Raw genomic sequence first — 14,435 nt, 5'->3', positions numbered from 1 at the left:
CTTATTATATGATCAAATGACATACTCTATCTCACTATGAGTATATGTTAAATTCCACTAAATAAATCTTTTGATCCATTTTTGTAACCCAACAAAAGGAAGATCATAATCTGAGTGTTTAGATCCATTCATGGTGCACAAATCTAACCAAAAATGTAAGATTTATGATAAAGAAGCGATTGAAAAAGCACATGAATCCTTCTCGAATTCAAAGTTATAGCAGTAGGGCTTAAGAGCCCAGATCAACACTCAAGTGGTCATTGACACTCAAGCACCCTCATCGAGCATTCAAGTAGATTTTCAACACTTAAGCATTGCTTATAGTGCTATAGGTGACAAATGAGCCATTTTTAGGGTTTTAAGGGTATTTTAGTGTTTTTAATGTTTCTAATCCTAATTTATGTTATAGACATTTTTTTGGTAAAATTGGATTTTTGGAAAAAAAAAAAAAAAAAAAAAACTAGTATTTGGATTTGCCAAATATGTTGTAGTGTCCCTAAGTCTAGTATAGGGAGGAAGATTGTGAGGTATTCAAGATCCATGCTAACCTTTTCAATGACTGGAATCGATCTAGGTACATTTATAATCACAAGTATTGTTTTCATATTCCTAGATCTCTAATGCTTCCATTGTGTAGATTTAAATATTTTTATGATAGTTTTGCATGCACCCTAATGATCTAGAGCCTGGAATGACCTTTCCTAGTCATTTTAAAAATTGGAAATGTAGAAAAATGGACACTAAAACATGCAAAAGGAACAATTCAAGTGTCCTTCTAAGGCTCCAAATTCTTTAAGACACGTTTCAAATGCCCCTAGGCAGTTCAAATGCCCTTTTAGAGACAACATGAACAACCTATGATAGTTCCAATATGTCCCTTGAGATAGTTTGAACATTTGAGATATTTTGAGCAAAAATCACATTTTTTTTAATTATTCATTGTTTTGCTAAAATATGTCATCATATATTCAATTAAATTTTTAGGGTTTGTTTATAAATATTTGAAGTTTTGCCTTATACTTCAAACTGTTAAAACCTTTCAAGAATGAGTCTCAAAAGCACTTTTAGTGAAAAGGTAATGTGTATCCACTAGTCTTAACAAGATTTTGAAGTGATCTATTAATGAATACAAAGTGCTATCTTTTGGAGGTGAAATAAAAATGTAGCTTTTAATAGGTATAAGACTTTGGGAGTTGGAGTGTACAAATAATGTAACATTATGACATTTTCTTTGATATTCAGAGCTTGATTAACATGGATTTTAAAAAACGTTTCTAGTTGTTCTAGCATTTAAAAACAACTCTTTTGATTAAAATTTTCGAGTATTAGAAAGATTAAAAACATTTCCTAAAATCATTACCTAATAGCCAGTTACTTGATTCGATTTATGATTAGGTAAACTCTCGATTCTACACTTATGGAGATATTTGTAAAGGGTTTTCACATGGATTGTGCATTCAATATTTGGATGTTCTTTTAATATAGTTTTCAAATCTTGATAATTGGAAAAAAAAAACAAATAAGAAAATTTGAAATTAGGCAACAAGCTTGGATTACCAATTCATCCCCTTAGATAGTTCCATGACTCAAGAACATGCTTTTTGGATGGTGATCTTATTGTATTTGATGGTCATCCAACACACTCCGAGACTTTCCTTTATCAAATATAGAAAATCCTTAAAATAATTTTTGAGGATGACACGTTTAATTATTTTTAGATATGGATATTTATATCATATTAAAAACATTATATACAAGGAAAACAATAATCCAATATGTATAAAAGGTACATGATTTGTTGTATTTTGCTTAATTCAATTCAAAGTTAATGCTACCCAATGGAAGTAATAATAAACAAAGAAAAAAAATTATTACTATAAAATAAAAAAATTAAAAAATCACAACGAAAAGATGAGTTTGGGATGAATCACTATCATTCTTGTCCTCAAAAATTGCTTTTGAGAACAATTTTCTATTCTTCAAAACCAAAAAATAGAAAAACGCATTTGACAACCAAAAATTGTTTTCTATTTTATGTTCTTAAAAACAGAAAACATGATGTTTTTAGACAATATATATATTTTTTTTCACTTGTTTTTTGAGCTGTTTAAAAAAATAATTATATAAATATGTAGAATGATTAAAAATAAAACACTAGATATAAAAATTATTTTTTTAAAATATTAAAAATAAGTTTAAAATATTTTAGGTTTCTAAATAGAATTTTGTTTTATAAAAATTAAAAAATAGTTTTCAAATACTGTTCTTAAAAATTGTTTTTAAACCATTTTTGAAAACAATTATCGTAATAGATTTTTTAAATTTTGTTGGGTATATTTTTTTTGAACAGTTTTTTTAGTACCTCTGGAGCGTGGGAGAAAAGCGAGAAAGAAAGCGCGTAGAGAATAGGATGGAACCAAAAAGAAAGTCTTACATTTATCCATCCACGTAGTACGCCGATCTCTGCATCCCGAATGCCAAATCCATCTGTCTTCGCTTTTCTGCATCTTCAAAGGAGGAAAAAGGCAGTGTCAAACCTCCGTAAATAAACGAAAAGCCAGTGTCCTTTACACCCAGTCTGCTGACTCACCTCCTCAATCCACCACCAGCCCTGCATTCCTTCCAAGCCATCCTCGCCCTTTTTTTTTTGTTCGTCTTCTCTTCGGTTCATTTTCATTTTTAGATCTGACAGACAAAGGGGAGAACCGCAGCTATGGGAAATGCTAATGGCCGAGAGGAGGTAGCCAACATCAGAGACGATCCGACCGCCAGATCCAATGGCGACTCCGGTGTCCGTGACATCTACGCTCCCAACTCCACCCACCCTGCCCGCGTCGCCTCCTCCGATTCAATGGGGAACACGCCTCCTCAGAGCCCCGGACGCTCTCGATCGCCTCTCATGTTCGCTCCTCAGGTCTCGCTTCCCTTTTTTTCTTTTGTTTTTGCTATTTTTCTTTGTGTCTGTTTGGTTGCTGAGAAAATTATAGCAGGGGGAATAGAGACTGGTTTAATCGGCTGCGGCTAAGATTCCGGATTTCCTTCCGTTCTCCTGTCGTTTCTCAGCAATCGAAGGGACGTTTCTTGTGGATTGTGATTGGCTATATGAATTGTGAATCTGAGTGAACGATTGTGGAATCTGGTTTGATTAATTAACTACTCGTATGGCATTTATTATTGTTATTGAGGAATATGGATTTGTATTCATGAACAGTATCTTTGGAAACTACATTAACGTGAAAAAATAAAGCTCTTGCTTCGTGTGATTTTCCTTAATTATTACCAGTTATGTTTAATTTATTTGGTGAAGAAAATGTCAGATTTGGAACTTTTAATTCTGAAAATTTTGGAGTTATTATTTGTATGTATACTTGTAGGAGATAAATTGTTAGAAATTATAGGTGATCGTAATTCAAGGTCTTTTTTCTTTGAAAAGTGGTAGATATATGATGAGGAAATCGTGAATTTGTTGGTGTTTGTTAGATTGGGATGATTTGCAATGACATTACTCAACTTGTCAATGCCGTTACTCCCTGTGTTCCCGTGTTGAAGGATATGTTGTTTACGTACTCCATCCATGTGAAATTTTATCGTTATTGTCAGCTTGAGACATGTTCAATGACATTACTCACCCTGGTTTGTAGGATATGTAATAAAGTGCTGTAATTTTGCAGAAATTCAATGTACTTCGTTTGTAAACCAGATGATTTACGACGGGTGTCAGAGGAGGAATTGGGGTATTGCAAGCAGTAGAGGATTAAGTAACATGCCCAACTGAGTTAGTTTGAATATAAAATTTAGATATGGTTGAATGATGCTTTATGGGGTCCACGATGTTGAACTCCTCTGCAAGTTCAACAATACGTTTACCTTTCATGGCAGCTGCATCCTAATCAAATTTAAAGATTTAGATGGAAATTGTTGTTCTTGGAAATTTTCATTTTATGTTTCCATCTTTAGAAGGTTTAAGGAATTCTTGTTTGGTTGTTTTATTTCAAAACTAGGAGTTTTGGGCAATTTTAACTTTTCTTCTTTCCTTCTTGGGTTTTTTTAATAAAAACTTGTAATGGAAGTTTCTTATTTAGTAGGAGATGGAGCCTATGCCTGAATATGCATTCTAGTAATAAATTAACCAAATTCTGATTTGGTTTTGAATTTAGTAACTTCTCTGGGATTCAAGAGTCTCTGATCCGTGATTACTGATTAGTATTAGGAAACCAAAATTCATTCAAATATGTATGATTGGGAGTTAGAAGCGGTTACATTTTTTGTGTTCTATTCAGGATTTGGGGTACCAGCACACTTGGAGAATAAATTAGTGGGAATTTATCTGCAGATGTTAAAGTTTAATTTATTATAAGGCTCTAGGTTTAAATATTAGCTTGTGTTTCCAGTGTTCAAGGGTTTGGGATAAAATTCCTGCTTTGAATCAAATTAGGAGAAAGGTTATGACACTAGCCAGTCAGCATTGCTTGTGCAAAAGGTTTGAGGAATCCACCAATCACCTACTTATACATCATGGGATGAGTTTAAGTCTATGGTCCCTATTGTTTTCATCATTCGGTATTTGTGTTCCGTATGTTATGTCAGCTAATTGGTGGTGTAGGTTTGTTTGAGAAGGAAGAGGAAGTCTGGAATATGATAAAAGAAACAAAGCTCCAAAAAAAGTAACCTCCTGAAGAGGAATGAAATCCCCCCATAAAGTCATCAGGCGAACCGTTGACTACGTGGTTAGCTGAGTACCGTATCCATAAAAAGGAGCATCATTGCTCTCTAGACATAGCAATGATGCCAAAGAAAACTAGTGGATAGCAATGATGCCAAAGAAAACTAGTGGATAGCAATGATGCCAAAGAAAACTAGTGGTGTGACCAGAGACATCTCTGATTACCAAAGAAAACTAGGAATGAGCTCTTCTTTTTGTTTTGTTTTTGAAATAATAAGATTGATTTTTCTATTCTAAACTACTCTAGTGTAAATACAAATGAATTCATTTAATACCATCACAAACTTAATGGAATGATTTCAAATTCTATACAAATTGCAGCACTCACTCAATTTTATGTGACATCCAAAGGTTCCACCCAAAGATTGTCTTGTAGCAGACTGTTCTTATTTGTGCAGTTATTCTTCTGTTAACATTAGCCAGTCTTTGATTTATTTTCAGTCTGACCGTACTGCATGATCTTAATTTACATACTTTGTTGTATGGGCAGCTTCTTCTTCTTTTTTTATTGGAGTCTTTTGGTTTTTTATTTGAGGGTTACATCTATTTTATCTGATGGATGGAGAGGCCTTCTTCTTCTCCTCCTCCTCTTTTAATTGGAGTCTTTTGGTTTTTACTTGAGATTTTATCCAATCCATGGAGGAGGCTAGCCCAGTAATATCTCATAAATAAGTTGTTTTACCTATAAAAGGATAAAGATGGTACTGTCTTTTCAGTTTTGTATTGCTGTGTTGTTGCTCATAGTGCACTTCCTTTGCACTTGGGTTGCACCCACATTTTTTTAGGTCCTTAGTAATGTAATTTTATTTTATTTTTGTCTATTAATTAAGTTGATAAATGAATAAAAGGTTGATAAATAACTGAAAGGTGATATTAGAAATAAAACTGGATGTCTATTCAGTACATATAAATTAAGAATTTTTCTTCCCAACCGATGAGCATGTTTTGCAGGTTCCAATAGCTCCCCTCCAAAGGAGAGATGGCCCTGCATCTTTGAATCAAATGTGGCAGAATGAACCTCAAGGAGGAGTCGAACATCCTCCTGAGCAAGGAATCCCCATCATGATTGCATGGAACTATGGTGGTAATGATGTGGCTGTGGAAGGATCTTGGGACAACTGGACATCAAGGTACATCATGGTCAACTGCTAATTATGATTGTGGGTTTGATCATATTTGGGAGAAATTAGAAGCTAATATTATTGTTATTGAAAAAATCCAAATACAGAAAGCTTAAATTTCTACTAGTAACTTTATCTGCATGCAGGAAGACACTGCAACGGTCAGGCAAGGATCACTCCATTCTCTTGGTCCTGCCTTCAGGTGTGTACCATTACAAGTTTATTGTGGATGGAGAATGGAGATACATTCCAGATCTTCCTTTCATAGCTGATGAGATGGGACGTGTTTGCAATCTTCTTGATGTCAATGTAAGGATTTTTGCTTTCTGGTTTGCTTATGTATACTTGGATTTTGATCTAACTCCAATTTTGGTGTTAAAAGTTTCTAGACCTAATAGAACAGTGACCTAGAAATAGTTGAAGCTTGTGGAAATAGTGATGGGGGTAGGTCAGGCTTTTCATATCTTCTCCCATGTTGTCTGCTTGCAAGCATGGAACTGAGTGTGTAATTGCATGTGTTCCATAGCTGCACTAAAGTTATGCACAGGCAGGTGCTTTCTCTCTCTCATGTGCAGACATGCACATGTACATGTGTGTGCACACACACAAACATAAATGTTGTATGTTTATTCTCATGATTTTGTTTTCTTTGTAGTAGACCTGTCTAAGCATAAGAAAATATCATAGAATGTGGTTTTATGAGTAACAAAAATCACTGCTTGATGGTAGTTAGAGGACGATGAGGGAGGAGCTGCTTTGGATGGGGATGGGAGTGTGTTGGCTTCTCATATCTTTTCTCCCCTGCTTGTCTGCTTCAAATGCAGGATTGAATGTGCATATTGTGTGCATTTCATAACTCAATGGGTGTGTATAATATTTGAGAGAGAGAGAGAGACATGTACTTGTGTTCTCTCATGCATATATGCATTAATACTTTATGCTTCTACCTGAGAGTTTGTTTCCTTTATGGCACAGCCCCTTGTAAGCATGAGGAAATTTCATGAACCAATAAAAGCTTTATCGGGCATGGATAAAGCTTGCCTTTACTTTTTTCTATGCACTAGTATTTCAAATTCTTATTTAACTTTGCAATTCCATGTAGGACTATGTGCCAGAGAACCTTGAGAGTGTGGCAGAGTTTGAAGCTCCACCATCACCAAACTCTAGCTACAGTCAAGCATTCCCGGCAGAGGAAGATTTTGCCAAGGAGCCAGTACTAGTTCCACCCCAGCTGCATTTGACTGTCCTTGGTATGCCAAACTCGGAAGAACCTTCCTGTTCAAAGCCTCAACATGTTGTCCTTAACCACCTTTTCATAGAGAAGGGATGGGCTTCTCAGTCTGTGGTTGCTCTGGGTCTTACCAATAGGTTTCAGTCCAAGTATGTCACTGTTGTCCTTTATAAGCCACTGAAAAGGTAAAACCCACATTACTTTTTGTGCTTTTCTTGTAAAGAAAAAAAGAATGTTCACATTTGTGAAGGTATCTCTGTTAATAGAACTGCCTGGCCTTTGACTTTAGCCCATTTTGTTCTGCTGAACTTCAACATTCTTTAGTTCTCATGCTTTTTTGATTGCTGCAAATGTTGCTTCAGCTTCAAGTAGCTACCTAGCTGCATATTGTTTAGGAGATTTTCTTATCCTGGGATTGATACTACTATTTTATGCTAGTGCTCTTAAGACCAAACTGAAAGTTGAATCATAAGGCAAGTCAGTTCAGAAGTTGGTAAGGAGGGAGAGTAGAGAGGCCTAGGGTTTGAGCATGACAAAAACTGGTTTAGAGAAGCTAAGAGGGTTAGTACCATGGAATAATGGATGAAAAGGAAAAACTATAATGTGCAGGTTAGTTGCAAAGAAGTAGCACGAAATCTGCAACCTTTTTCCGGGGACTGCTAGTTTTTTTGTTGACACATAATAGAGTGTCATAATAATTCTCCAGGGTTCAAGCCATAGTTCAGATGTGATCACAAATCCTTAATAGGGGTTCACCATAGGGGGTGAATTTAACGAAGGAAAAAAATTGCTCCAATCCTGTTTATATAATGATAAATACAAGCCGCATAACAACACATGCTTATAAGGGCATCCATTTGTTGAACCCCACAGTCTAGTTGATTTTCAGAGTAATGTGGATATCATTTGATGCTTTTCTCCCAGCTATAATAGGTGTATAATTTCATAGCATGTCAAGTAGAAGTTCAATTTGTTCAATTTGTTATTCTGCAAATACATACGACATAGGGTGAAAAAGAGATGAAGCATGAGTTGTTTTGCCAATTAGAGGAATAAACATTCATCAACAATGTATGTGCCCTCTTCTGCAGCTTCTTTTATTGTCATCAACCTTGCCTGCTTCTGAGCTCATGCTAGAACGCCTCCTCCATTGTTCCTTGCATTCTGCATTTTAAAACAAGTGGGAACACCCAAATTAGCTTCTTATGCAGAAAATTCCCTGTAGTGTATGTGATATATATCTATATGTTTCCTAATCTGCTCATTCACTGAACTCTGTGTTGGAAGCATATATGAAGTGGTTCAGCTTGGGATTGTGAATGAGGATTTTGGCTTAACTCCAATTTTGAGTTGGGAAAAATGGTCCTTTAAGATAGGGTATCTGTTCCTTGGGCTTATTGTGCTGAAAATGCTTGTGTTGGATGAGATGGGAGTGTTATGTTGTGGGACAGTGGGAGGAGAAGATGAGCAAGTCGAACAAAGGATCATGGGTCTAGGTTATGAAACCCTAGTCAGTGGAAATGAGGATGAGCAAGAAAAATTGTTTTCCACCTTAATCAAACAAGAAAGCCTTTTGGGATACCTTGGATTGTTTTTGCATTTCCCTAGTGGTTTCCAGGAAAAGTTTCTACCCAGAAAATGTGCAAATGTGTTAACAGTCATTAAAATAACAATTATTTGGTGTTCACAGGATTATGATTGAACTAGATTTCGATTATTTAGAGGATCATATGAACTTAACTAGATTTTCTTCATATAATTAGCACAATACAATTTGTATGTTTTTTAAATAATAAAAATCAGATGATTTACATTGATTAGCAAACTCAAATGTAAATTATTTCATGCACAAGACTCCTAGACCAAATTGATACTTACATGACAAGGAAATATTTTTAAAGTATAATAGATTTTAGATGCTTTATTTTCTTTTACTATTTATGATTTGTAAGACCAAAGCATTCATCGAAGAAGAAAGGTCCAAAGCATTTGACTCAAAATCAAAATGATAAAAGAAAGAAATTTATTGTGGTTGGGGTGAAAAAGTGTTGGACCCAAAGGAAATTGAGCCCAACTCCATTATCCCATTTTGTATAGAAATATGGAAAACACATGGAAGAGAAGGGAGAATACCAGGGTATTCGGTGGGCGATTTTAGAGGATGGTGCAGTGTGCAGACGTCTTTTTGGAGTTCTTGGCCCTGCCTAATTTCTTTGACTTGCTTTTCTCTTCTACCCTCATTTTCCTCCTTCTGTTTATCACCAAACCATTAATCACAAAATGTTGTCAGCATCTCTTCCACTATTTCCATTTCAAGCTATACCTTTTTCCCCTCTTTAAGTCCCAACCACACAAACATACGTTTTTACTTTCATTTATAATAATAATAATAATAATAATAACAACCCATTTAAACCCTTTTCGAAAATACACGTAAAAATGGTAGTTGAAAAAAAAGAGAGAATATATTTGATTAAAATGATCAAATTAATCCATATTTTGGAAAAATAGTCCTCACTTTTTGAAACAATAAAAAATAGATTTTTTTTTTTTAATGTTAATGTCACCTCAAAACACCTTTTGTAAAATAATAAAAGCAATATCTTTGCCGATTTGATATTATATTTAGAAATTCACAACCTGAAAAATATTTGGCATTTTGACCCAAATACTCTTGTCTTCTTTGCTGCTACCACCACCTTTTCCTCCCTCTGCTATCCCTTTTTCTATTTTACTTTTAGCAAAACAGTGCAGAAAAAGGAAAGGAAAATGTGTATATATGCACAAAAAATAGATAAAAGCGGAGGGAGTTTAGCTGAAGAAATTTTCATTTTAGAAAGAAGAGCACGACCATGATTTTAATTATATCAAATCACTCTAATACTTTATCATATATTCACCAAGCCATTAAGCATTAAATAGAGGGGCAGAGAAAAGGAGTTGGTGATGTGAAAGCAAATTGAAGTTTGAAGATGTACTTTTTCCAATGGACAACTGTTGTGTGTAATTGCTTCTCTCCCAACCCACATTTAATCATACTTCTTATATAATCCAGCAATGCTACCAGAGAGAGAAAGAGAGAAAGAGAGAAAGAGAGAGAGAGAGAACTCGATCCCATCATCGCCAGGCACCCAATTTCCAATTTTCTTGTTCTGTCTTCAGCTGGATACCCCAGATTCTACCACCCAGCATTATATCAAACATCCTAATTTCTACGTGGGCATGGGAGGACAAAATAAAAAATAATAAATAATAAAATAAAATAAACCCCACTAGTGGATGCGTGTGGTATACCCGGATTTTGGAAAAAAAAATACGACAATTTTAAAAATCTTATATTTAAATTTGATACTTTTAAAATTATTTTCAACAAGCCCATTTGAATATTGTTTCTTAAATATATATATTTTTTTTAAATAATTTTCATATTTAAATTTAAGTTATATTTTAAAAAAACAACTTCCAATTAATGTTATAAAAAAAATACTATAAATTAAAAATAGTTTCAACAAGAACATATTTTAATAAATATTTTTAAAAATTACTGTATTTTTCTTCTTCTTCCTTTTTTTTTTTCTTTTTTTTTCACAAAATCCCCTTCCTAAATTTTATGAACCAAAAATGGGACTGCCCTAGACATCCCTAGCTGTGTTGGTTGTTCGGCTCTTTAGAAGAAATACAAGTGTAGAATTAAGGTATATAATTTTGATAATAGCATTGAGTTGGACACACACAAAACTACTTGCCATTTTTCAATGGCTTGGGTTTTTGTAACCAAACCTCATTCAATGATTTGGGACTTTTAAGGTAACCCCAATTTAGCAAGCCCTTGTTTTCTAGACACTAATTATGTAACCTCAACTTCCCTAACAGTTATTATAAGAGTTCCTATTCTACATTTTACTGGGTCAGGCTTCAAAAACAGAAATCTTCTCTTCTAAAAATAGTTGACAAAGTATCATTTTGAAAATATTATTTATTTGTACTAATCAAAATGTGGAACAGGCCCACTACCATCCAAGTAATAGAGAGCTGTCAGAGAGAGTAGAGTCATTTTAAGGGGTAATATAGGTGGGAAGTGGGAAGCAATTAGACTATATATAGCATTTAGGGGATGCAGCAGATGAACCTGTTTAAAGCTATGATTGTTTCTAAACTTCCATCATCAGCAACCACCCACTGGATCTTGTGTCATTTCCTCTTCTGGTCAAGGGTAGGGGGTGGAAGAAGACAGTGGACCAAGAAAAATGAGCAAAAAATTGACAAAAAATTGACAAGTAGAACCGCATACCTTAATATTATTTTGGAAGTAGAGATGGCCAGATGGGCCTACTCCAGCCTGGAACAAGTGGAAGTCACCAAAAAGTCCAATGCTTGGCACCAGTGACAATGAAAAGCCCTTTTTTTCCCAGAGAAACAGGCAAAGATGTATATAGGTCTTCAAACAACATCCTTCTCTTTTAACTACCCTCCTTCATCTTGTATATGGTAAACCAAAATATTTGTTTTTCTAAGGCATATTGCGCTTGGAATTTTGAGAGTTAAAAAAAAAAAAATCCAGGTTATTATCAAGAAGGGGTTTTCAAACCACCCCTCCCTATCATGGGTACCCTGAAATCTGGTGGCCTAGCAAATTCAACATCCTGGAATTCCTACTTGTGTTTAGGAGTTTACCGTTTAAGTATATAAACATAGCAGAGTCAAAAAAAGCACAGTCGTAAAGCTCAGTGTTGTTCAAGAAACAATAGTTGATTATTAGTTCAACCACCAGTTAACATAGACAACAAACACATATGCAAGGTACACAAAGATCAGGAAACAAGAGAAAAAAATCATCCTGCAGATCAAGGACAAATACTGATATTTTGGAATATTAACAAAATTAGTAACCCACAAGAAAAAACATAGGACTCTCCCAATTGTTCTAGGTTCATAATACCAAAGGAAAAAAGAAGCACCAAACAAGAAAGGAGACACTACCGACCCAAACTACTGGAATAGGAGACAGAGCAAACAAGCAGATATTAAAGAACAAAGCACTACAAAACAATGCAGACAAGACAACAGACAACCACCCAACTGAAAGGTAATGTACCAATTCAACACATCCTAATGATAAAACAGAAATCTCATCAAACTTATCTGCCCCGTTTCCTTTTTTGTTTTCCCCCTTAAAATTTGGTTTAGGTTGATTGGTCCTCACTTGGCCATCATGACTTTGACGAACTCCTCATAGTTGATCTGCCCATCACCATCAACATCAGCTTCGCGAATCATCTCATCAACTTCCTCATCTGTCAGCTTCTCGCCAAGATTTGTCATAACATGGCGAAGCTCAGCTGCAGAAATGAAGCCATTCTGGTCCTTGTCAAAAACTCGGAAGGCTTCCTTGAGCTCCTCCTCAGAGTCAGTGTCCTTCATCTTCCGAGCCATAAGGTTGAGGAACTCTGGGAAATCAATTGTCCCATTGCCATCAGCATCGACCTCATTTATCATGTCCTGCAGCTCAGCTTCAGTTGGGTTCTGGCCCAGTGAACGCATGACTGTTCCAAGCTCCTTGGTAGTGATACAACCTGCAGTACAATTAGAGACAATTACGATATAGTACCAGAGATGAATCTGCCAAGTGTACACTAGCTTTGCTTTGCAGCACACAAATATATCCAAGGTAGAGGGGGAGAGGGGTTTGATGCACATGCCCAACACAACTTTCTGCAAATATGAAAAAATTGTGCTAGCCGAGACAAGCTCCTTGAACCTAAGCAATGATTCCTATATTAATATATGGGTTGTTGAATATTAATAATATTCAAGAACATAATCAGAAAAAATCAATAAAGGTTAAACAGGAAATGCAGATTTCAAACACCCAGCATGGATGTTACAGGTTAACAACAAAGTGGATTTCAAACATCTTCAGAATCCTTCAACAATGCCTTAATATGATCAAATCAAACATGTTAATGATTTTGAGGACTCGAGAATCCTTGATGACATTGAATGAAGATTAGCATGCATGCTGCCATGTGATGGATGTGGCACTTCCAAATATATGTGTGGCCACCGTCTAAAAAGTGGACACCAATCTGCACCCTAATTCATTCACAAGAAAATCATAAGAAAAAATTGGTGCAATTTTTTCATTCATCACGTAGAATAAATATATGTGTCACATGTCTCGATCGGACAGCTCATAAACTTGAATTCATCACCATTAACATTATATTTACTCAAAGAAAAATTCAACTACATACATGACATGCATATCTGGTAAGAAATTCATATCTACTAGAAAGTATTTTCAGAGAATATAACCATACCAAGTGGTCTTCCAAAGATACAAACATAACATGGAATCTCAAAAGACAATTATTAGATGGGCAACAAAGGAAAATGAAACTTGGGATAAATATTATTCCAAGAAAGAGGAGACTGTTCAAGCATCAATTCTTGCTTCTTTAATACGCCACTGACCACAAGAATAAATTACAAAGCCAAGTTCCCATCATAAGATTGCCTAGATTGCAGCATTTCTAATTAACAGAATCAGAGATTCGAACATCAAACAGTTTCAGTGTTTTAGAAATTTCTTTAAAGTTTCAAAGAAACATGGCGCTAAAAGGTGAAATTTTCAAAAAGATTGTCCATCACAAATGAGAAAATTGTGGGGTCATTCCAGGAAAAATGGAATGATTCTAGAGAAATAAACCAAATTGGTCTTTGGCATCATTTGATATTTTTCCATTCCCATTATTCAAAAATCGTTTTTCTGCAAGATGGAACCAAACATGGCCTTAAATCCACGGATCTAAGGGTGAATCTGAATCAAAGAAACTTAGACATCATTCCGCAGAACAAATTAGAGAAAATATATCATTCAAAAATCACACCATAAACATGGAAGATCAACATCAGAATCTACGAAACCCACGTAGGCATCAACTACGATCCAGAAAAAGACATGAAACCCAAACACAAAAACAACAACGAAAGTCAAAATCAAAAGGTTCACGCGATCCATCAAATCAGAAGGAAATAATCAGAAGATAACAGATTCAAAAAATGAGAAGAACCCCAGAAACAGATCCGATCTGGGGAGGAGAGAGGGAGAAAAGATCTCAGGAAAGAGAAATCGGACCGTCTCCATCCTTGTCGAAGAGGCTGAAGGCCTCTTTGAATTCAGAGATCTGATCGTCAGTGAGCTGATCGGCCATTGGGGAGGGGAGAAAACAAAGGAGAGAGAAAGAGGAAAATGGCTGACTGGTTGGCTCTTAGGCTATATGTTTGATGATATGTCTGTGTGTGTGTGAGTGGAAATTTTGACGGGGCTATTTATAGAGCAGGCTCTCACTTCTTCCCC

The 14,435-nt window shown here is 35.3% G+C and overlaps 2 protein-coding genes across 3 annotated transcripts; one reads left to right on the top strand and one right to left on the bottom strand.

Annotated features, from left to right (window-relative positions):
• Positions 1–2,470: 2,470 nt before the first annotated feature.
• Positions 2,471–7,363, top strand: LOC100266800 (SNF1-related protein kinase regulatory subunit beta-1). The gene is made up of 4 exons (XM_002270647.5): positions 2,471–2,914; positions 5,675–5,853; positions 5,991–6,153; positions 6,947–7,363. The coding sequence occupies exons 1-4, from the start codon at positions 2,714–2,716 to the stop codon at positions 7,262–7,264; spliced, it is 861 nt and encodes a 286-aa protein (XP_002270683.1). The 5' UTR covers positions 2,471–2,713; the 3' UTR covers positions 7,265–7,363.
• Positions 7,364–7,988: 625 nt separating this feature from the next.
• LOC100261610 (calmodulin-7) lies at positions 7,989–14,435 on the bottom strand. 2 transcript variants are annotated; one of them, XM_003632181.4, is made up of 3 exons: positions 14,214–14,435; positions 12,279–12,648; positions 7,989–8,239 (listed from the first exon to the last, which is right to left on the bottom strand). In XM_003632181.4, the coding sequence occupies exons 1-3, from the start codon at positions 14,287–14,289 to the stop codon at positions 8,209–8,211; spliced, it is 477 nt and encodes a 158-aa protein (XP_003632229.1). In that variant the 5' UTR covers positions 14,290–14,435; the 3' UTR covers positions 7,989–8,208. The 2 variants fall into 2 exon arrangements, with proteins under 2 accessions (XP_003632229.1, XP_059593571.1); XM_059737588.1 differs by having other exon boundaries at positions 8,171–9,326.

This window comes from Vitis vinifera, chromosome 6, assembly GCF_030704535.1.
Source record: "Vitis vinifera cultivar Pinot Noir 40024 chromosome 6, ASM3070453v1".
NCBI lineage: Eukaryota > Viridiplantae > Streptophyta > Magnoliopsida > Vitales > Vitaceae > Vitis > Vitis vinifera.
Note: the sequence above shows the minus strand (reverse complement) of the source record. Positions and strands in the feature narration are given on the sequence as shown.

Coding starts and splice junctions, on each gene's coding strand:
- LOC100266800 (XM_002270647.5), top strand. CDS start 2,714: ATGGGAAATGCTAATGGCCGAGAGGAGGTAGCCAACATCAGAGACGAT. Junction 5,854..5,990: donor TGGGACAACTGGACATCAAG/GTACATCATGGT, acceptor ATCTGCATGCAG/GAAGACACTGCAACGGTCAG. Junction 6,154..6,946: donor GCAATCTTCTTGATGTCAAT/GTAAGGATTTTT, acceptor AATTCCATGTAG/GACTATGTGCCAGAGAACCT.
- LOC100261610 (XM_059737588.1), bottom strand. CDS start 14,289: ATGGCCGATCAGCTCACTGACGATCAGATCTCTGAATTCAAAGAGGCC. Junction 12,649..14,213: donor CTTCGACAAGGATGGAGACG/GTCCGATTTCTC, acceptor ATTGTACTGCAG/GTTGTATCACTACCAAGGAG. Junction 9,327..12,278: donor GTCAAAGTCATGATGGCCAA/GTGAGGACCAAT, acceptor GGTGATAAACAG/AAGGAGGAAAATGAGGGTAG.